This window comes from Erinaceus europaeus, chromosome 9 (genome assembly GCF_950295315.1).
Source record: "Erinaceus europaeus chromosome 9, mEriEur2.1, whole genome shotgun sequence".
In the NCBI taxonomy this organism is placed as follows: Eukaryota; Metazoa; Chordata; class Mammalia; order Eulipotyphla; family Erinaceidae; genus Erinaceus; species Erinaceus europaeus.
Window position 1 is genome coordinate 39,077,245 of NC_080170.1, and position 21,133 is coordinate 39,098,377.

Sequence of the window (21,133 nt, forward strand, 5' to 3'; positions counted from 1 at the left end):
ACCATGTCCCTCCAGATCCTGTTTCCCTCACTAGAACAGAGCAGTGTGAGAGTATGTGTGTGTGTGTGTGTGTGTGTGTGTGTTTGTGTGTGTGTGTGTGTGTGTGTGTTGAGGGGGGCCTCTCCCCAGGTGTTGGGGCAGTGGCTTTAAAAGGGCAACCCAGGACCATACTTGCTCCCTCACCCCCAAGGCCACCTCAGTTCCTCTGCCATCTCCACTTACCATGGCTTCCCCCATTCTGGAAAGCCAGGACACCCCCTAGGAAGGGCGGGACAAGAATGGGTGTCTGCAGGAACTCCTGTCCCTGCAGGGCACAGACACAGAGATGCCACACCCTGATCTGCTGGTGGCTGTGTCTCACACATTCTCTCACAGTCAGTCCCGTCCTGATGTGTCCCTTGTCACTTCCTGCTTCTGCTGTGTCCCCTCCACAGGGGCACCCAATCATCATCCCAGATACTGTCAGCCTTGTTTCCAGCCTGAGCTGGTGAGGAGGGAGGGGCTGTACCCCAGTCACCCACACATCTTCACCTTTAAGATTTCACAACTGCTCACTGTACCCCCGCCCCCCTTCTTAGAGCTTTGGTTCTCTAAGTGAGGTTCTGTGTGGCAGCCTCTGTGGAGCCTGGGATTAAGCAAATGCACAGTTCTGCCCTCCCCACCTCCCAGCCTCCTGAGTCAGCTGCTTCAGGCAGGCACCGTGGTCTGTCCTCAGGGCCTTGCAGGTCAGTCTGATGCAAGCAGTTGTGTAAGTGCTGGCCTCTACCCTGTGGGCGCTGCCTCGCTTATCTTCCTGCCCTCTACCCAGATGCAGGTGCCCACTGCCAGCTTTCTCCACACCCTGCCCAGAGGCCAGGGGCAGGTTCTGTTCTCATATGCACTGTCTTCCCAGAACAGCACCAGTTGGAAAGTCCAGTCCTATGATAGGTCAGTGCTTGTTCCCAGAAGCTCCCAGTGACTGATGGCACTCAGTGACCAATGACAGCTAGTAGGCAATGGCTCCCAGTGACCAGTGGCATCAAGTGATCCATAGCTTCCCATGACCAGTGCACCCAGGGACAGGTGCCTTTCAGTCATCACTGAACCCCAAGACACACTGCCCCCCATATCCCTATATCCCCTTCAGTGAAGCCATGCTCTGTCTTCCCTAGCCTCTTTCCTCAGAAGCCCCCTTCCTGCTGCTTGCTGGTTCTGCAGATCTCACTCCAGGTCAGAAAGCTGACACTTGGGTGCCCTTCCCAGGCCCTGTTGGACCTACTACTCAAACCCCTAGAGGCACCCCTCTAAGCCTTTGATTCTCCTGCTGGGTCTGCTACAATGGGGGGGCAGCACCCAACCTTTGTTTCCTCCTCCCCTGCTTGTGCAGCTCACTCTTCTGTGTCAGCTCAGACCACTGTGTCCCAGGCACTGGGAGTTTCAGGCCCAGGAAGGCTGCTGAGGGTGTGGGAGGGGACCCTGCTCCCCAAATCCACCATCCAGGTGATGGCTCCTAGCCCTGTCTGTTTTGAGGCATTAATCTGGGGGAAAGGATGCCTCTGAAAATTTGCATGAAGGTGCTTCGTCAGTTAGTCCACCATCTGGCTGTCTCTCTGCTGCCACTATCCCATATGGGTTCATCCTGAGCTCCTGTGAAGTTCACCCCACCCTACCCACCCTCCTCTCTTCCACATCTGAGACTTACAGAGTCTCTCCTGCTTCTCAGTGTTCCCAGGTGCCCCTCTGCCTCCCCCTCCCATCTTTGTTCCCGGGGTCCTGTTGGCCCTGCCACAGGGGTCTGAATAGATGGTCACACGTTAGATTCACTCTCAGGGGGAGGCAGGCAGCCATTCTGTTCTTTGTCTGCCCCCAGACCACCCCCCGCACCCTCCCCCACTCCCTCCTCCTCCACCTTCTCGTCCAGCCGGCTGGGGATGGACCAGTAAAGGTGGGCATCCAAGCGGGCAGCGGCCTCAGCCAGCTCACGGGCGCTGCAGGAGGGCGTGGGCACCTCAAATGTCTGGTGGAAGCTGGCATAGTCCACCTCGTAGAAGCCATCCTCAAGGGTCAGCACCGATGTGAAGCGGTGGCCCCACAGCACCTCATCCACCAGGTAGGAGCTCCGTGCTTGGCATGTCATCCCTGTGGAGGACGGTGGGTCAGGGAGGTCTCTGCCTCCCCGTCTCCAAGATCCCCCCCTCCACCCTTGGTCCCACATACTTCCCAGCTCCCTCACCTCCTCTCTGCCCAACTCCTCCTCACTCCCCACTCCCCTCCCTCTGTTGGAGATGCCAATAAACCCAGTACCAGCCCTAACAATCATCTACTCCAACTTCCCTTGGCACACAGGGCGCCCCATGGGAGCATTCCCAATGACAGGCACCTAGTGTACACTTGACTTCCCCCTAGGATGGGTAGCTCACCACCTCCCAGAGCAGCTGCTCCTCTCTGTGTGTGCTAGCTCTAACGGTTTGGGTTTTTGTGCAGAGCTGAAATCTGCCTCCTGGGCTTCACACCCTGATCTCAGTCTCCTGTCATGTGGCATCCCTCCCTGGGTCTGAAAAGCAGATATTTAACCCATCTGCTCCCTCGATTGTCTTCCTATGACCTGGCTTCCAAAACTGCCTTCTGACTATAAACTGGTTGACCAGAGAGGATGTGCAGTGCTTGGAGGATGACCAGCACCCAAGGGAGCTGGAGGCGTGCAGAAGATGCTCAGCCGCTCTTGCTCTAGCTGGAGTGTCCCAGGGGGCAGCCAGATACCCTTCCTCACATTTCTGGAAGCTGCCCCATGTCACTAGGACACTCAGCCAGTGGCCAACAACGTTTCAGCATTTTCTCTCTCATCAGCCCGATGCCAAACCTACTCTCATGCTGTGCTTACATAAGTGTTTTTTTTTTTCCCCAAAGCCTAAATGTAGAATTTTATATTTATGCCTCTTAAATGTCATCTTGTTGGGTTTGGGGCTCATTATACTTGCTTTCCAAAAGCATTTTGAAGCCTCTCTCACCCAAAACATTTCCATCCTTTCCAGCTTGGCTCTCTAGAAAAACCAGAGTGCTCTTTCCCCATCTCCCCCTTCTGCTCCTGGAATCCTTGGCTTATGCCTGTGACCTTCTTTGTCCAGGCTACTCACCAGGGCATGTGGTCCTCCTCCTAACCCTGCCCCCCCCCCCATAAAAGGGTAGGGATGCAAGAGTGAGCACTTGTGAACCAGAACTGGCTTCAACATTGACAGCCCAGCTCTGGGATGCCTTCAGGACACTGGTGTCCTTTGGCCCTCGGCTAAGACCGGAATAGGAAGTATGCAGTGGAGACAGGAAAAAAAGGGGATGAAAGAGATGCTGAGGAGGAAGAGAAAGAAGGAGGAAGGGAGAGGTGATAAGAAGAGGTCTGGGCAGGGGGTCCCCATCTTGCTACTGGGTGGGGGAGAACCAGAGGTGTGGAGAAGGGAGCAGACCCCCAGGAAGGGGACCCCCAGGAAGCCTCACTGCTGTGAGGCTCAGGCTCTGGGAAGAGCCCAGAAGGGGCTGGGATGGCAGCTGGGGGCGAAGCCAGCACACAAGCCCCAGGCCCTGATGGCTTCTGCCTCCACGCCTTCGCCTCTCCCCTCCACATGCCTGTGCTGCCCCAGGGCCGGCCTGTGCCATGCTTAAATCTTTCCTGCGAGACAGGGAGGACTGGCTTCACAGGTGGCCCTCCCTTCTGGGAGCGGCTTCTTGTCTCCTGTGTCAGTGAAAGCTAAAATGGGGAAACTGAGGCAGAAAGTGTAAGCAAGTATCAACCTTTCCTGGACACCAGGGGTCTTACTCTTAGCAAAGAGAAAGCCCTACCCACCTCAACATCAAAAGGCTGAGTGCCCCCAGAGTGGGCTCCATGACCCTGTCCACCCTTTCCTGGGTCCACTAGGCTTTGAAGTCAGGGTGAGCACAGCACCTAGATGCTGCTGCCCTGGGATTCCTGGTAGGTCTAAACCCCATCAAGTGTGGGGCAGAAGGAATTGGGGTGCTTGCAGCTACAATCACTGGCCCCCACAGGGATACCCCTCTGAGCCCCACCCAGTCAAAACCATCTCCCAAAATTTCTCCAGGCTCTGGGGGGTGGAGGAGTGCCTCTCCTACCCAGGTCCACATCTCCCCTCAACCTTTCCCCCACCAGCTTCTCCACTCTCCGAGACCCCAGGTCCTATTCAAACTCTCCCTCCCACCAGCCTCTCCCTGTCTCCACTCAATCTTTCCCGGTCCCCTCCCTTCATCACCTCCTCAGTCCCTCAGCTTCTCCATCTCCCTATCTCCCCCCAGTCTGCCTGCCACCAGCATTTCTTCCAAGTCTCCTCGATCCCCCCACCTGATCAGCATCTCCATATCCCCATCCCCCCCCCTGTCTCCCCCGCCCCTCCCCCGCCCTCTCCCTGCCCCTCCCCATCTCCGTCCCTTTCCATTTCCCCTTCCCCTCCTCCTGTGTCCTCTCCCCTATTTCCCCTCCCTCCCCATCTCCCCTCTCCCTTCCCCCCTCCCCCTCCTCTTTCCAACTCCCCTCCCCCTCCTCTACCTGTTTCCTCCTCCCCTTCTCCCCTCCCCCTCCTTTTCCCCATCTCCTCCTCTCCCTCACCTCCCCTGCCTCCCCCGCCTCCTCCTTCCTCGTCTCCCCTCCCCCTCCTCTTCCCCATCTCCTCTTCCCCCTCACCTCCCCCGTCTCCCCTCCCCCATCTCCCCCTGCCCCTCCTCTTCCCCATCTCCTCTTCCCCCTCACCTCCCCCGTCTCCCCTCCTCTTCCCCATCGCCTCCTCCTCCCTCACCTCCCCTGTCTCCCCCGCCTCCTCCTTCCCCATCTCCCCTCCCCCTCCTCTTCCCCACTCCCCTCCCCCGCCTTTCCCTCCCCTCCCCCTCCTCTTCCCCATCTCCTCTTCCCCCCTCACCTCTCCCGTCTCCCCTCTCCCATCTCTCCCTCCCCCTCCTCTTCCCATCTCCTCCTCCTCCCTCACCTCCCTCCTCTCCCCAGCCTCCTCCTCCCCCGTCCCCCCTCCTTTTCCCCATCTCCTCCTCCCCCTCACCTCCCCTGTCTCCCCCGCCTCCTCCTTCCCCGTCTCCCCTCCCCCTCCTCTTCCCCATCTTCTCTTCCCCCCTCACCTCCCCCATCTCCCCTCCCCCGTCTCCCCCTCCCCCTCCTCTTCCCCATCTCCTCCTCCTCCCTCACCTCCCTCCTCTCCCAGCCTCCTCCTCCCCCATCCCCCCTCCTTTTCCCCATCTCCTCCTCCCCCTCACCTCCCCTGTCTCCCCCATCTCCCCTCCCCCGTCTCCCCCTCCCCCTCCTCTTACCCATCTCCTCCTCCTCCCTCACCTCCCTCCTTTCCCCGCCTCCTCCTCCCCCGTCCCCCCTCCTTTTCCCCATCTCCTCCTCCCCCATCCCCTCCCCCGCGTCCCCCTCCCCCGTCTCCCCGCTGGCCTCACCCGTGGCCTCCACCATGCCCTCCAGGATGACCACGATCTCGAAGTCGTCCCGCTCCAGGGCGCAGCGCGACGCGTCCCAGAAGGGGCTGGCGGCGTCGATCTCGTGGCTGATGACGAGCGGCGACACGAGGAAGAGGCGGTCGTCGCCCGTGTCGAAGCCCACGCTCAGGTCGGTCTGGTGCAGCGGGATGAACTCGCCCTCGAGCGTCTGGCGCGAGCGGATGAGCTTGGCGCGGATGGAGGCCTCGACGATGTGCGAGGAGCGCAGGTCGCCCACGCGGAACATGAGGCACAGGCGGCCGTCGCGCAGCGACACCACGGCGTGCGAGGAGAACAGCAGCGTGGCGGCGCGCTTGTTGGGCTGCGAGATCTTGACGAACATGCAGCCCACCATGAAGGCGTTCACCATGGAGCCCAGGATGGCCTGCAGCAGCAGCAGCGCGATGCCCTCGGGGCACTGGTCGGTGATGACGCGGTGGCCGTAGCCGATGGTGGTCTCCGTCTCGATGGAGAAGAGGAAGGCGGCCACGAAGCCGTTGAGGTTGTTGACGCAGGGTGTCCAGGCGGCGTCCTCCAGGTGCTCCAGGTCGCCGCGGCCGTAGGCGATCAGCCACCAGATGGCGCCGAAGAACAGCCAGGTGAGCGCGTAGGCCAGCACGAACACCAGCAGGCTGAGGCGCCAGCGCAGGTCCACCAGCGTGGTGAACAGGTCGGTCAGGTAGCGGTAGGTCTCGCGCACGTTGCCCTGCTGCACATTGCAGCGACCATCCTTCTCCACGTAGCGCTGCCGGCCACGCCGCCGGGCGGACCTCGTGGGGCCCGGGGACTGCGCATGCTCCTGTGCCATGGCCGCCTCACCCCGCGGCGCCACCTGCGGGCATAGTGCGGGTGTGTGGTGTGTGTGTGTGTGTGTGTGTCCATGAATGATGTGTATGTGCCAGCCCATAGCACGTGTGAATCTTAGCCTGTGTGTGTGTTGGCCTCCCACCACTCCCCTCTAGTGTGTGCGTGTGTGTGTGTGTCCATGAATGATGTGTGTGTGTCCGTCCATGAATGATGTGTATGTGCCGGCCCATAGCATGTGTGAGTCTTAGCCTGTGTGTGTGTTGGCCTCCCACCACTCCCCTCTAGTGTGTGTGTGTGTCCCCATGAATGATGAGTATGTGTCAGTCCATAATATGTATGTGTCTCAGCCCATGGTTTTGTGTGTGTGTGTGTGTGTGTGTGTGTGTGGCAGTGCCAGCCCGTGGTATGTCTGTATGTGTGTGGCTTAGTCTGTGGTTGTTTGTTTGTGTGTGTGTGTATCGGTCCAAAATGTGTATGTGCCAGTTCATAGTATATGTGTGTTTTTGTGTCAGCCCATAGTATGTGTGTCTCAGCCCATGGTTTGTGTGTGTATGTGTGTGTATGCCTCCCACCACTCCCGTCTAGTGTGTATGTGTGTGTCCATGAATGATGCATATGTGCCAGCCCATATGTGTGTGTCTCAGCCCATGGTTGTGTGTGTGTGCCAGTGCCACCCCATGGTGTGTTTGAGCCCATGGTTTTGTGTTTATGTGCCATCCCAAGACGAGTATGTGCCAGTCCATAGTATATGAGTGTCTTTGTGTGTGTCTCAGGCCATGGTGTGGGTGTGGGTGTGGGTGTGTGTGACATGCATGTTGGATCTCCCAGCTGGATGGTGAGGGTAGCCCCCAGGGCTGGGGGACCTAGTTCTCTCAGCACCCAGCCTGCATAGACATAGAGCCAGGCTTCTGTGGGCATCTTTCCTTTGTCCTCTGTCCCATGGATTAGGAACAGAGCAGCACACCTCCCTCCCCCCTGATCCCCACCTTCTATTCCTCCAAATAGGGAGCTCTCGTGCAGGCACCTGAGGGCACAGGTGTGCAGTAAGGTGGCCAGCTTCAGGGCAGGGAGGTGGCTGAGATCTTGGTTCTCAAACCTCCCGTAGGGATGAGGTCTTCTGAGACAAAGGGTACAGGTAGGGAGGGGGTAGCCTAAAAGCTTGGGACCCTGGAGGTAGCTAGTTAATCCACTCCCTCACTGGATAATATCAGTGTAGCCATCCTTCACCATCAACCTGAGCACTAACTGGGCTCTCTCTCAGTTCACCCCAAGATGGACAGCAGGTCTATCCCATTCCCACTACCCTGCACTCACTCCTCCACCTGACTCCATCCTCCTACATTGTTTTAGAAAAGATAAGAGTGGAGGTGGTGGGAAGTTAGTGAAAATCTCTGTAGGCAAGAGGTGGACATGCCCATGGAGCAAATGCCCATGGCCATCCACCCCAGGACCCACCAGGAATGTTCCCAGTTGCCACAGGTCAGCCCTGTCTGTCCCCTGGGCTCGTCCCAAAATGGAGACAGCTGCAAACAAACAGGAGGATATGGAAGGATACAGGGAGCCCCAGACTCACCCAGACTTAGGTTGGTACTCCCTAGTGCCCTGCTCTTTGTGGAAGTCAGATCTGATCAGGAAAGCAGCGGGCACCCACATTTGCCACCCCTTCAATTTTACCCCACTTCCTTCTTCCAACCGACTGTCCTCACAACTTGTGCTCTCAAACCCACCTCCCAAGGGAAGCCCCTGACTCTGTATCCCACCCCTCTCTGAGCTCTTTGAACTGCAGCCTGCCCCCCCCCCCCCGAAAACTCCCAGAACACCTCCCCCCCAAGGCCCCAGAGTCCCCAGAGGAAGGGTCTATGTAAACAAAGACTTGGGACTCTTCCATTCATCCTTCTTCCTGGAAAATTCTTCTCCGCGCCTAAGAAACCAGGGCTGACAGGTGGGGTGGGAGGAGGGTGTAGAGGAGATGAGTGTGACATAAGGCTCACAGATGGCCAGGATGTGTGACCAGGTCCTGGGGAGAAATGCGTGGTTCTGTTACTCCAGAGCCAGCACCCCAGGACTTAAGTTCTGGAGAGAGGTGCCCTGCCTGGACCTTTTGGGAAAGAGAGAGCGAGCGAGGGGTGGGGCAGAGGGCAGGCGGAGGAAACCAGAAAGAGAAGGCTTGGTGCCTGAGGCCACCCCGCGCTTATTTTCCAAGAGGGGTCACTGGGGTCAGGAATCCGCCCCCAGCGCCATGTCACATTAGGGTCTCCCCATCTTTTTCTTGCCCCCTACAGGTCCACAGCCCACAGTCCAGCAGGGATCCATTGCCATTTGAAAAGCCCCTTATCCTGCTCATAATGGGGGCCCCCCGCTGTGTCTGCAGATGTCCTCTTAGGCCATCTAAAATGTCCCAGCCCTGCCCTCCTGCCTGGATAGCTCTTTGCCCAGGGTGAGAGGGAACCCCCTGGCTGACTACCCCAGAGTGCTCAGTACCCTACTTTTAGTCCTGCCTTTTGTAATCCTGGCCCCACAGGGAAGAGGAAGATGAAATGCTGCCTCCATCAGGGTCAGAGACTTTGTTCTTGCCCTTTCCCTCCAAAGACTCCTGTCCTCCACCTTCCTCCTCACTTCCTGTGCATGCTGCCGTCCCTTGCTCCATGACCCCAGTGCCATCTCATCCCACACCCCCTGCACTCTCCCTGGGGATGAAGGTAAGCAAGGGGGCTTGCTTTCTGGCAGGGGAGGATCGCTGAAACTCCCCAAGGAACCAGCTCCTCCTGAACCCCCAATGACCTCATCAGTAGGGGCCCAAACCCAAGTCCCCCCGAAACTCAACTCACAGCAGGTGCAGAGGAGAGTCACTGGTGGCAGAGGAGACCCCTGGGAAGTGGTGTCCATGCCCCTGACACCGCCCCCTGGGGCCCCGAAGAGGGTGGGGGTTCCAGACTCCACAGTGTCTCCTCCACGGAGCAGCAGCTCTGCCGCTATCTGTGTCATCCCGCTTCCCAGGCTCCCCTGCTCGCTCCCGTCTCCACGGCAACCTGGCTGGCGACAGCTCTGGACCATCCCCCGCCCCTTTCCAGTCCTGGGTACCACGAGAGACAGATCCACACGCCACAGCTATTTTTAGCCCAAGTCCCTCCTCCTGGACAGCTTGGAGCTCGCCTCCTCACCCCTCAGGAGAAGAGAGGAGCTGGCTCTCTTCTGAGATGCTCCAGCTTGGGGAATCATGGCACCAGAGTGTTTGCAGTAAACCCGTTGATCTCCTGGCAATCCAGAAACCTTGGGGGTCTGGCGGCACCTACCTCCAGGGGCATTGCTACAGGTGTTGCTCTTGGGTCCTACCTTCAGCTCTGGAGGGTCCACTGGGATCCAGAGGAGGATTCTAGAGGGAAACAGAACTCCCCCAATGGAGAAGGCAAAGTCAGAGGTCTAACTTTGCCAAGGTGGTCCCATCCCACAGGGGGCATGTGTGCCAACAGCCCCCTTTCGCCTACTCCCTGTGGGCTGCATCGAACCTACAGGGGAAACAAAAGAACATAGTTAGATAATAGAAGAGTCTAGAAACACCCCATATGTCTATCAGGGGAGAGCCTTGACGAGGCCTCACTGACCCTTCAACAGCCTTTGACAGCACACATGCCAAGAGTCACCCAAATGACAGTTCTCTGTCCACAGGCAGGGGGCAGGGACATAGGCCCTGGGGAGAAAGACACATACAGGCCATGCTAACATCACTGCTGAGACTCCGTGGAAGAGTACCAAGAACACTCCTTGTCCCATCTGGGTGAAGGTAATGACATATGGGTGACTTTCTCCATTTGGAGATAGGGAAACCAAGAAAGGGGAAGTGAATTATGAGTGTTGCACAGCTGGGTGATAGTTTAGGTCATTCCCACATGCACCCTCCCAGTCCCTGCCGTGCTCTTCTCAAAGCCACATTGGCAGTGCAGAGTCATCTCTGAGATGTCACCAAATCACTGACTGCAAAGCCATTAAAGACTCTGGGATCACACATATGAATGTGCATGTAGGCATGCTGGGATAAAAAAAATTAAAGCATAAAAAAGATTCTTTGGATTGATCATGTATAGAAGGAGCTGTAAGAACAGCTGTGTGCAGAACAAGTGCTAATAAAACAAAATCAGAAGGGAAAGTGCTATGGCGTCTATTTCTTCCACGGGGATGACTGAAGCAGAAGGTGGGGTGTATGTGCCGGTGCAGCTACTCTCTGTTCTCTTATACCTGGGGTGCTGATCTTTTCACCACACTGGAAGATGCTGTGATATCTCCTCCTCCTCCTTTATGATTTTTATTTATTTGATTGAGATAGCCGGAAATTGAGAAAGAAGTGAATAACAGAAAGGGAGAGAGAGAAGGAGTCGAGTAGTAGCGCAGTGGGTTAAGCGCAGGTGGCGCAAAGCGCAAGGACCAGTGGAAGGATCCTGGTTTGAGCCCGCGGCTCCTCACCTGCAGGCAGGGTCGCTTTACAAGCGGTGAAGCAGGTCTGGTGTCTATCTTTCTCTTCCCCTCTCTGACTTCACCTCCTCTCTCGATTTCTCTCTGTCCTATCCAACAACAATGACATCAATAACAACAACAATAATAACTACAACAATAAAAGAAGGGCAACAAAAGGGAATAAATAAATAAATAAATATAAAAAAAAGAGAGGGAGAGAGAGGGCGGGTTGGGGGTATAATGGTTATGCAAAGAGATTCTCATGCCTGAGACTCCAGTGCCCCAGGTTCAGTCCCTTACACCACCATAAGCCAGAGCTGATGAATGCTCTGGTGAAAGAAAAAAAGAAAAAAAAAAAGAAGGAAAGAAAGAGAAAGAAAATAAAGAAGGAAAGAAAGGGGAAAAAGAAAGGGAGAGAGACACCTGCAATTCTGCTTTACCATTTGCAAAACTTTTCCCCTGCAGATGGGGACTGGGGACTTGAACTTGAGTCCTTATGCATTGTAATATGTGCACTCAACCAGGAGCATCACCAATGGGTCCCATCCTTCTCTCTTTTTATCTGAAAAAGTCTGGAGCTAGAAAAAAAGGAACAAGAAGACATAAACAGAGGTGGTGAAATAGTTCACTTGGATAGTGAACTGCTTTGCCATGTGTGCAACCCAGATCTAAGCCCAGCCCCCACTACAGTGAAGGAAACTTTTGGGCTGTGGTCTCTCACTGTCCCCCTCTACCTCCTTCCTTCCATCTCTATCTAAAAACCAACCACACAGCAGCAACAAAAGGTCTGAGCTGCAGCTGGGAAGATAGAGCAGATGGTAGAACACAGATTTAGCCTTCCTGAAGTTCCCAGTTTGATCCCCAGCACTGCATATTCTGGACTGGTTCTTTCCTATGATTTTTAAATGTTATTTATTTATTTATTTATTTATTGGAGACAGAGAAAAACAGGAGATAGAGAGGGAGAGATAAAGAGAGATGCCTGCATTGCTGCTTCACCACTCATGAAGTTTTCCCCTTGCAAGTAGGGGCCAGGGGTTTGAACCCAGGTTCTTGTGCACCATAACATGTGTGCCCTACATCAAATGCCACCACCTAGCCCTTCTCTCAATAGTAAAGTGAAACACACACACACACACACACACACACACACACACACACACACACACACACACACACACATATTCTGGAGAAGCAGGAAGACACAGAGATGTACATTGGAGGCTAGATGTCTTCCCAAATGAGCTGACATTGCAGAAGGTGGTGTGAGTAAAAGGATTTTGGGGGCAGTGACTTAGTTTCAAATCCTCTCTGCTCTCAGCAGCGTGACTCTGGGCAAGTCCCTCCCACCATCTAAGCAGTTTCCTTCCTAAGAGATGAGAATCAGAGTATCTTCCATGTCTTAGGGTTCCATAAGGATTATAAGAGGTAGTGCTGACACATGTGATACACTTCCTTTCTGCCCACTGTCATCGCTAGCATCCTCTGTCCCATCATCACCAAGGGCCTGCAGAGGGCACTCCTGCCATGCTGCCCTCCTCCCCAACCCTCTTGCCCAGGGCTCCTGTTTCCAAGTGGAAATATCAGGTTTTCAGGCTAAGATTGGCATCAGGAGGGCTGTTAAAGCCCAGTCAACTTCTCTGTCTCCTGGGCCTGGCCTGTCATCTGAGCCTGAGGCTGCTAACCTGCCCTTCTCTATCCTGCCAAGCAGCCACTCACATTGGTGCCACTTTGCCAGGTGCCCAGGAGAAGAAACCGATCTCCCAGGCAGGAACACATTTGTATGGGACTGGCCTGGATTCCTGGGGGGTGGCTTACTGGCAGATAAGCAGGGTCCCCCAGAGATGGACCCACACCCCCCTTTGCCTTGCCTGGGTGAGGGTGCCTTGAGGGGTGGAACCTAGCTCTGCTCCAAGGAAGGAGGTGATACTCCCTCTCCAAATGTGCTGGCTTGTGGTTTCTGGGTTCCCTGGACTTGATTCCTTACTTACTAAAGAGCTTGTGCAGAGCAAGGAGAAGAGGTACCAGGACTCAAAAAAAAATAGGCAAGGGGCCCAGCTTTCAGGTATCATGAGATAAAGAAAGCAACTTCAAGAGAATTCAGTGAAAATGTATTAGCGCACTTGTGACAATGGGAGATTGGCTGGGAACCAGGGAATGTTGGGATCAGGAGAGCACAGCTAGAGCCACCTTGCTGGTTTCTAAAGTACCTGGGTTGGAGTGGGGGAGACAGCATAATGGTTATGCAAGACTTTCATACCAGAGGTTCCAAAGTCCCAGGTTCAATCCCCAACACTACTATAAGCCAGAGCTGAGGGTGACTGGGCCATGGTGCACTGGATTAAGCATACATAGTATGAAGTGTAAGGACCTGCTCAAGGATCCTGGTTCGAGGCCCCGGCCTCCACCTATGGGGGAGTGGGGGGGTCACTTCACAAGTGGTAAAGCAGGTCTTCAGGGGTCTCTCTCTCTCTCTTCAGGGGCCTCTCTCTCTCTCTCTCGCTCTCTATCTCCCCCTTCTCTCTCAATTTCTCTCTGTCCTAACCAATAAAATAAAAGATGGCCACCAGGAGCAGTGGCTTCATTGTTTAGGCACTGAGCCCCAGTGGTAAGCCTGGAGGCGAAGAAGAAGGAAGAGAAGGAGAAGGGAAGGAGAAAGAAGCAGAGCTGAGCAGTGCTCTGGCAAAACTAACTAGCTAGCTAACTCACTAACCAACTAATCAACCAGGTGCAAAACAGAACTAGGAGGATGGGGGTAGATAGCATAATGGTTATGCAAAGAAACTCTCATGTCTGAGGCTCCAAGTCCCAGTTTCAGTCCCCTGCACCACCATAAGCCAGAGCTGAGCAGTGCTCTGGTAAATTAAAGAAGAAAAAACTAGAACTAGGAGCCCTCTCTGGGCAGATGTATCCTTTATGGCACTAGTTCAGGGATCAGGAGGGACTCTGGGGCAAAGAAAAGAAAAAACTGGGGGAATCCCAATCCAAGCAGAAACAGCTCTGAACCATGGTGCAAAGACTGGCCAGTTTTTATTTTCCCAGCAGGTGCCTTTGTGCAGTCCACAAACTATGCAACTGTACATGACAGCCCTGGGATCTGCCAGTCTGAGAAGAAAGCTTCCTCAAGCAAGATCCTATAACTTCTTGTGCAAAAAGTTGGAGGGAAGGAAGAGATGGGAGAAGAAACATGATGAGAAAAATGGGAAACAGTGGAGGAGATAAATTTAAGGGGCCAGTCTGATAGGTGATAGCAATTAACTATTTCCTTTTCTTTTCTTTTCTTTTCTTTCCTTCCTTCCTTCCTTCCTTCCTTTCTTTTTTATTTCTCTTCCTCCTCCCCCTCCCCTCCCCCTCCCCCTCCTCCTCCACTACTACTTCTTCTTCTTCTTCTTCTTCTTCTTCTTCTTCTTCTTCTTCTTCTTCTTCTTCTTCTTCTTCTCCTCCTCCTCCTCCTCCTCCTCCTCCTCCTCCTCCTCCTCCTCCTCCTTCTTCTTCTTCTTCTTCGCCTCCAAGGTTATTGTTGGAGCTCAGTGCCTCAGTGCCTGCACTATGCATCCACTGCTCCTAGTGGCGTTTTTTTCCTTTTTTTTTTTTTTTGATAGGACAGAGAGAACCTGAGAAAGGAGGGTAGATAAAGAGGGAGAGCTAAAGAGACACCTGCAGACCTGCTTCACCACCTGTGGAGTGACCCTCCTGCAGGTGGAGAACTGGGGGCTCAAACCAGAATTCTTGCATGGGTCCTTAAGCTTCTATGTGCACTTAACCTCGTGTACCACTGCTTGACCCTGATAATAACAATTTCTATACATTTTAGGGACATGGAGGCCCCAGAAATTCAGAGTGGAGGGAGGATGTAGGGCTGAAGAAGTAGGTGGGACAAAGGGCCAGAACCGAAGATATGATCAAAGATGAAAGCATAACTACAGGACACAGAGGCCCTGGTGCTGCTAGGGTCGGGAACTTGCCAGCCTCCTGGATGTTTTCATGAGCAAGAGGATCAAAGCCTCCTCAGACACTGGGAAGAAGTATTTATAGGAACAGGAACAGGTAGATCAGGAGTCAAAGCTGTGGTGTTGCAGGTGGCCTAGAATGGCCCTCTCTGTACAGGTGCAGGAGGAAGGGATCCTGAGACATTGGGCAGGTCTGAGACACACCAAGCCTCCTTATTTCTGCTACTTCTTATCCTCCTTCCTCCTCCCACCTCAGCACAGTCAGCTTTCCTGGAATGTCTGTCTATTGGAGCCAGCTGAAAAGGTTCAAGAGGAGCCACACAGTTCAAGAAAAAACAAAAAAACATCTGGAACAGCTGCAGAGGTGGCCTAGGGGGTAAAGTGCAGGACTTGTGTGCAGAAGACCCAGGTTTGAGCCTCACTCAGCTCTACATATGTGGAAGCAAAATGCTGCTCTATTCTCTATCTATCTTGTAGAGCAAATAAGTCCTCACCCTCTTTTTTTTTTTTTCTTTTTAAGGAGAACCATGAGCCCAGCCCCTACTGCACTGGAAGAAGCTTCGGTGCTGTGGTTGTCTTTCCCTTCCTCTGCCTCTCTCTCTGTCTCTGCCTGTCTATCTCAAAACAATCAGTCTAGAGAGTGAAATTCTTATGAAGAAAAAAAAAAAAAAGGAACAATCCAACATTCTGGAAAGACTCCTCTGGGACTGTCGATAAGCATGCCTGAGTTCAGCCTGCCATGCGGGCATGTGTACTTATCTGACTGAGAAGGAAACATCTTAGCAATGACTCAGACACACTCTTTAATTTCTCTTCTCTGGGCTGTGCCCTCCAGCCATCCAGTGTCCCTCTGCCCATGGAAATGGCTTGCCCATAGGGGCTGAGCACTGACGTGTCCCATGGGAGGCATCTCCTCTCTAGTCGCTCCTCCCTCTGACTCCTCTCCCTCAGTCCTCTCCTGCCTGACTCCCTGTCCACCTGTCTGTTTCAGCAAAGTCCTGACATGCCTGTTCACTCATGGACTGTCTACCCAGAACAGGCTCTGCACCTCACTCTCTGCTGAGCTCTGGGGGAGCCTCCTGACTTTAGGATCGGGGTATCAAAAGAGATGAGGCCCCCTTACTGGAAGGAATAGTCCAAAACAAATTGACTGAAGAAGAAATGAAACAACATGTGAAAGTAAGAGGAGAGTGGGGATCCCAAAGAAACAGGATTCCCTGACTTTGTTTTGTACAGGGGATGTTGCCACTACAGTACAGGCAAGGTTGGTTGCTTTCTATCTTTCTTGATTTTCAGGGACTGAATCTAGGGTCTGTAGAACCACTAAAGAGAGGCCTCCTCAGGCCAATTAAAAAATTTTTTTCCCCCATACAAGTCAGGAGTTTATTTTCAAGTTTTACAAAGTCTCTTTAATTTTACTTTTGGGGACCAAATACACCCCTTACCTTCCAAATTCATGAACCCGGAGAGCAGTGGGGGAGTACCCAGTGCTGTGAGGCCCTGAGCTTGATCAGCTGTGGATCCCCATGATTTGTGTGAAAGCCTCTGGAGGATGCAGAGTAGCCTCCCAGTATTTTCCTGGTCTCTTGGCATCTGCTACAAGGTTGAGGATGGTGTACTGGTCTGTCTGGTAAGGTCACCGCACCATTTGGTGATCAGATCTCTCAGGTGATCTACTAACACCACCTCGGATGCTGGGTTGGTTGGTAACCTGGGCGTGGAGAGAGGTCAGACAGTTCATAAGGTTATTGTCACAGGCTAACAGTCACTTTCCCCTTGAATGGGGAGCCATGACTCTTCATCTAACAGAGATGAACACCAGTCTTCAGTTCACAGGGTCACCTTGAGATTTGAGGGCAGGCAGGGACTTGACCGCCCCGTACCTCTGACCTTCAAACTAAGGCGTGTTTGCTGAGCGAAGGCTGTGATGCTCGAGTTCCAGGGGTGCAAGAGGCCGTATAGCCATTGCATTTGCTGGGAACAAGGCAACCAGCAGAAATGGCTTCAATCTTCAATGAGGTTGGCAGATTATTTTTATTGATACCAGGGTTATTGCTGGGGTTCAGTGCCTGCACGACAATTCCACTGGCCTTTCATTTTCACTCTTTCTGTCTTTTCTTTGATAGAATAAGGATAAGTTGAGAGGAGAAGGGGGGAGGGAGGGAGGGAAAAAGGGAGAGAGAGAGAGTGAGAGAACTACAGTTCTGCTTTACCACTTGTGATGCTTCCTTCCTTCAGGTGGGGATCTGGAGCTTGAACCTGGATCCTTGTGTATGGTAACGTGTGAACTTTATGGGAAGCGCAATGTGCCATGACCCAGTTCCTTCTGTCCAATTTTGTTCACTTTATTCTTTTACTTATTTTTAATTTTTTATTGGGGGATTGTTTACAGCTGACAGCAAGACACAATTGGTTTTTTTTTTTTTTTTTTTTTTTGAGAAAGAAGGAATAGAGTGAGAGAAGAAAGATACTACACCACCACTTTACCATTTATGGAGCTCCCCTGATGCCACCCATGGTGCACCTGTCTGGTGCTGGGACTTGAACCCAGGGCTTCTAGCATGGTAAGGCACATTTCTACCTGGTGAACTATCCCCTAGACCCTGGAGAAGTCTTTATACCTGCATAAGCTCAGGGGTAGTTTTCCTACTTGACCATGAAAAGCAAGTCTAGACTTGACAATTCATCTGAGAACTGCCTGAGACCAGCTTCGTAGTCAAATATATACATGATTCATGTGCCATTTCTAGCACATTCAATTTGATACACAAGCAAGTCACTTGCTTCTCTGACCCTCAGTTTCTTCAGCTCAGGAGTATAACTGTCTTGCATAATAAATGCAAACAAGCACTGATTTCATCTTTCACTCCTGGTTAAGTGGCTGGGAGGTGGCAACAGTGTAAAGCATGGGACTAGCAAGTGTGAGGTCCTAAGTTTGACCCTGGCAATACATATACTAGAATGGCACTATAGTTTACATTTTCTCCTTTAATTTAAAGAGTAAAATAAATGTTAAACTTAAAAAGGGGGGGGGAGTCGGGTGGTAGCTCAGCAGGTTAAGCGCACATGGCACGAAGCACAAGGATTGGTGTAGGGATCCCGGTTTGAGCCCCCAGCTCCCCACCTGCAGGGGAGTTGCTTCACAGGCGGTGAAGCAGGTCTGCAGGTGTCTGTCTTTCTCTCCCCCTCTCTGTCTTTCCCTCCTCTCTCCATTTCTCTCTGTCCTATCTAATGACAACGACATCAATAACAACAACAATAATAACTACAACAATAAAACAACAAGGACAACAAAAGGAAAAAATAAACAAAATCTTTAAACAAAAATAGGGTTGAGGACATAGCATAATGGTTATGCAGAAGACTTTCGGGTCATCCATCTTTGCTCAAATGACCCACATGCTTCTCTAGTATATGTCTTATTTTCCTGGTTAAAAGTTTAAAATACTGAGAGGATTCTATGTAAGATACTTCAGTAGATTGGGGTTAAAGTATAAATACAAAACAAAAGTCATGGGACATATACCTAATGGAGTACTACTCAGAAGTTAAAAAAGACTATTGTGTCTTTTGAGACAAAAATGAATGAAATTAGAAGTGATTAAGTTTAGTGAAGTAAGCAAGGAAGTGAAGGACAACTGTGGGATGATTTCATTCATATGTGGAATATAGAGAGCTGAAATGCATCAACTTGAAAAAAGAAAAAAATATAGTCAACCCATATCTATGACCTTAGGAGGGGGGCACAGATCTTCGGTGGTAAGAGTGATGTTGAACTATACCCCTATTATCTCATAATTTTGTAAATCAGTAATAAATAGTAAACAAACAAAAAAACTTTCATGTCTGAGGCTCCGAAGTCCCAGGTTCAATCCCCAGCACCACCATAAGCCAGAGCTGAACAGTGCTCTGGTTAAAAAAAAATTAAAATAAATAAGAATAAAACAATTAAGAAATTAAATATTGACATTTGATACATAACTAGTATATACCATATGGAATTTTGTATGTTCTAAAACATAATTTGAGAATACAACTTAAATCTCTGTTAAAATAAGACAGAGTACCACTCAGGAAACTCAGAACTAGCAACCCTGTTGTTCTAGACCATCAGGCTCTTTCTAAGTGCTCCGTCTCATCCTCCCCGGATCTTAGCAGGCAAGACTCCTATCCTATAGAAAGATGAAATTCATGGGGGGGCTAGGTGATGGTCACCTGGTTGAGCACACATTACAGTATACAACGACAAGTTAAAGCCCCCAGTCCCTACCTGCAGGGGGAAAGCTTTGCGAGTGGTGATGCAATGCAGCAGGTATCTCTTTTTCTTCCTTCCTATCTCCCCCCCTTGATTTCTGACTGTCTCCATTAAATAAAGATAATAAAAATGAAGAAAAAAAAAGAAAAAGAAAAGATGAAGCCCATGTGGAAGGAACTTCTCCCTCTGTACCTGACTCTGACTCTCTCTCCCCTTTAGTCCAAGAGGAATCCTGTAAGAAATTTGATCATGATTATGTTTTGGGGCTTCAAAGTAAGGGCAGAGACTGACACTGTAGATACAGGTTATAGGATACCTCTTCTTCTTTTTTTTTTTAAACTTTTAAATATTTATTTTCCCTTTTCTTGCCCTTGTTTTTTTTATTGTTGTAGTTATTGTTGTTATTGATGTAGTCGTTGTTAGATAGGACAGAGAGAAATGGAGAGAGGAGGGGAAGACAGAGAGGGGGAGAGAAAGATAGACACCTGCAGACCTGCTTCACTGCCTGTAAAGCGATTGCCCTACAGGTGGGGAGCTGGGGCTCAAACCAGGATCCTTACGCCAGTCCTTGCGCTTTGTGCCACATGCGCTTAACCTGCTGCTCTACCGCCTGACTCCCAGGATATCTCTTCTTTGAACCTGAAGTGAAGGGGAAAGGAGGTCAAATCTTGGAAATCTTCCTATTTCTGGCAGTGGCATCAGTGGGAAAGGACATCTTCAAGGACATAACTGAGGGGATGAGAGAATTCAATGGCTTGATTGTCCTGTCATGGGATGGAGCAGAAGGCAAGGGTGAAGCATGATGATTCCCCCCCCCCACACACACACACACTGACCAGGAGAAACAGAAAAAAGGAAGTCACATGAATGTCTGGCCTTGAGGAGGAAGATGGTCTGTCCATTCAACATGGAAGTGCAAGGTGTGTTTAGGTTACAAAAGACCTGCATGTAACCCATGGACCCCAGTGGAATCATGCACATAACAAAGACTTGGGGCCAGACACAGAAGGAGGGAGGGAGTCATCCATACTGGAAGAGGAGGCAGCTATGGGTTTGGGGTTCTGGGGGCAGAGGAAGAAGAGGAGATAAACCCCCTTGCTCACTGTCAGATGAATCTCCCTGAAATCCCCCTTATTGTACTACCTGGAAACTGTGTCACCTGCTCTCTGTTGCCTTCAAAGATCAAAGCTGACCATGAACTGAGAAGACTGCGCCTTTATTCCAAATCTTGCCTTTATTGGTGCCTAACCTTTAGCCCAAAGTCCTGCTGTGTGGTGTGTGTGTGTGTGTGTGTGTGTGTGTGTGTGTAATGTCCACCTCACGGCTCATGGCCAATATAGGCTACACTAGATGAAAATTTCAGGTCTCTTTGCATATCCCCCAAGGGCTGTCACAACTCAATATGGTAATTCTGGTTGCTGGTGAGTAGTTAAGAATCTGTGAGGAACACAAATGGGGAAATTTTGTTTCTTCCTGGATGAATGTTGAAGGTAGGAGGAAGCTGATGAGAACTTCTAGCCACCTGCACTTTAAGCTCAGTGACAGGCTGGCTGCCACTTTCCCAGTGGACTTGCATTTTCACTGCCCCTGGGCCTTGACACAACCCCTCTTTCTACATTCTTTTGTTCTCTAGGGTTCTTCTCAGGGTCACCTCTGTCCTTTCACATCTGCTGGGGTCCCCACATAGAACAATACTTCCCTCTCTGACCCCCTCCCCCAGGTTCTGCCATCCCTCCTTGGGGACCAGGAGGGCAGGTAGAAGGATGTGGGCAGGATTCTATCAGAGCGACTGAGCAGGACAGTGCCATGGTTCCCCTTGGCCACACTAGGATAACCAGGATGGACATCGTGCCAGTGGGACAGCCCTGACACCCCGAGTTCAGCTCTGTCCCCCTGGGTCACTGGGCCAGGCAGAATGCGTTTCCACCTCATTGACCAGCCCTGCCCCCTCGGGTTCCCACCCTCCGGGAGGACCGCCCCCCTTTCCTTCCTTCTGATTTCTTGTCACCCTGCCAGCTTAGCTCCTGTAGACCTGCCTATCTTCCCATCGCTCTCTCCCCGGGTCTGTCTGGGTCTCTACCTTTGGGAGTGTGCACTGCCCTGAGCTTCTGTCTCGGGAGTGGGAAGGGGTGTAGCTTCTCTGTCCAGAGCTACCGTCTATCTGGGTCTCTGTCTCCAACTGGGGGTCCGCTCTGCCCTGCGCCCC

The 21,133-nt window shown here is 52.1% G+C and overlaps 1 protein-coding gene across 3 annotated transcripts; it reads right to left on the bottom strand.

Annotated features, from left to right (window-relative positions):
• Positions 1–1,660: 1,660 nt before the first annotated feature.
• Positions 1,661–9,273, bottom strand: KCNJ9 (potassium inwardly rectifying channel subfamily J member 9). 3 transcript variants are annotated; one of them, XM_007530608.3, is made up of 3 exons: positions 9,102–9,273; positions 5,428–6,298; positions 1,661–2,118 (listed from the first exon to the last, which is right to left on the bottom strand). In XM_007530608.3, exons 2-3 carry the CDS (start codon positions 6,272–6,274, stop codon positions 1,787–1,789), a joined length of 1,179 nt encoding a protein of 392 aa, XP_007530670.1. In that variant the 5' UTR covers positions 6,275–6,298; positions 9,102–9,273; the 3' UTR covers positions 1,661–1,786. The 3 variants fall into 3 exon arrangements, with proteins under 3 accessions (XP_007530670.1, XP_060053661.1, XP_060053660.1); XM_060197678.1 differs by having other exon boundaries at positions 5,428–7,157; XM_060197677.1 differs by lacking the exon at positions 9,102–9,273 and having other exon boundaries at positions 5,428–7,589.
• Between the last annotated feature and the right edge of the window lie 11,860 nt (positions 9,274–21,133).

What these genes read in the sequence shown, in the direction of transcription:
- KCNJ9 (XM_060197678.1), bottom strand. Translation starts at nt 6,373, where the DNA reads ATGGGCTGGCACATACACATCATTCATGGACACACACACACACACACA. An exon ending in GGGCATGGTGGAGGCCACGG is followed by an intron (nt 2,119 to 5,427) that starts GTGAGGCCAGCG and finishes CGTCCTCCACAG; the next exon opens with GGATGACATGCCAAGCACGG.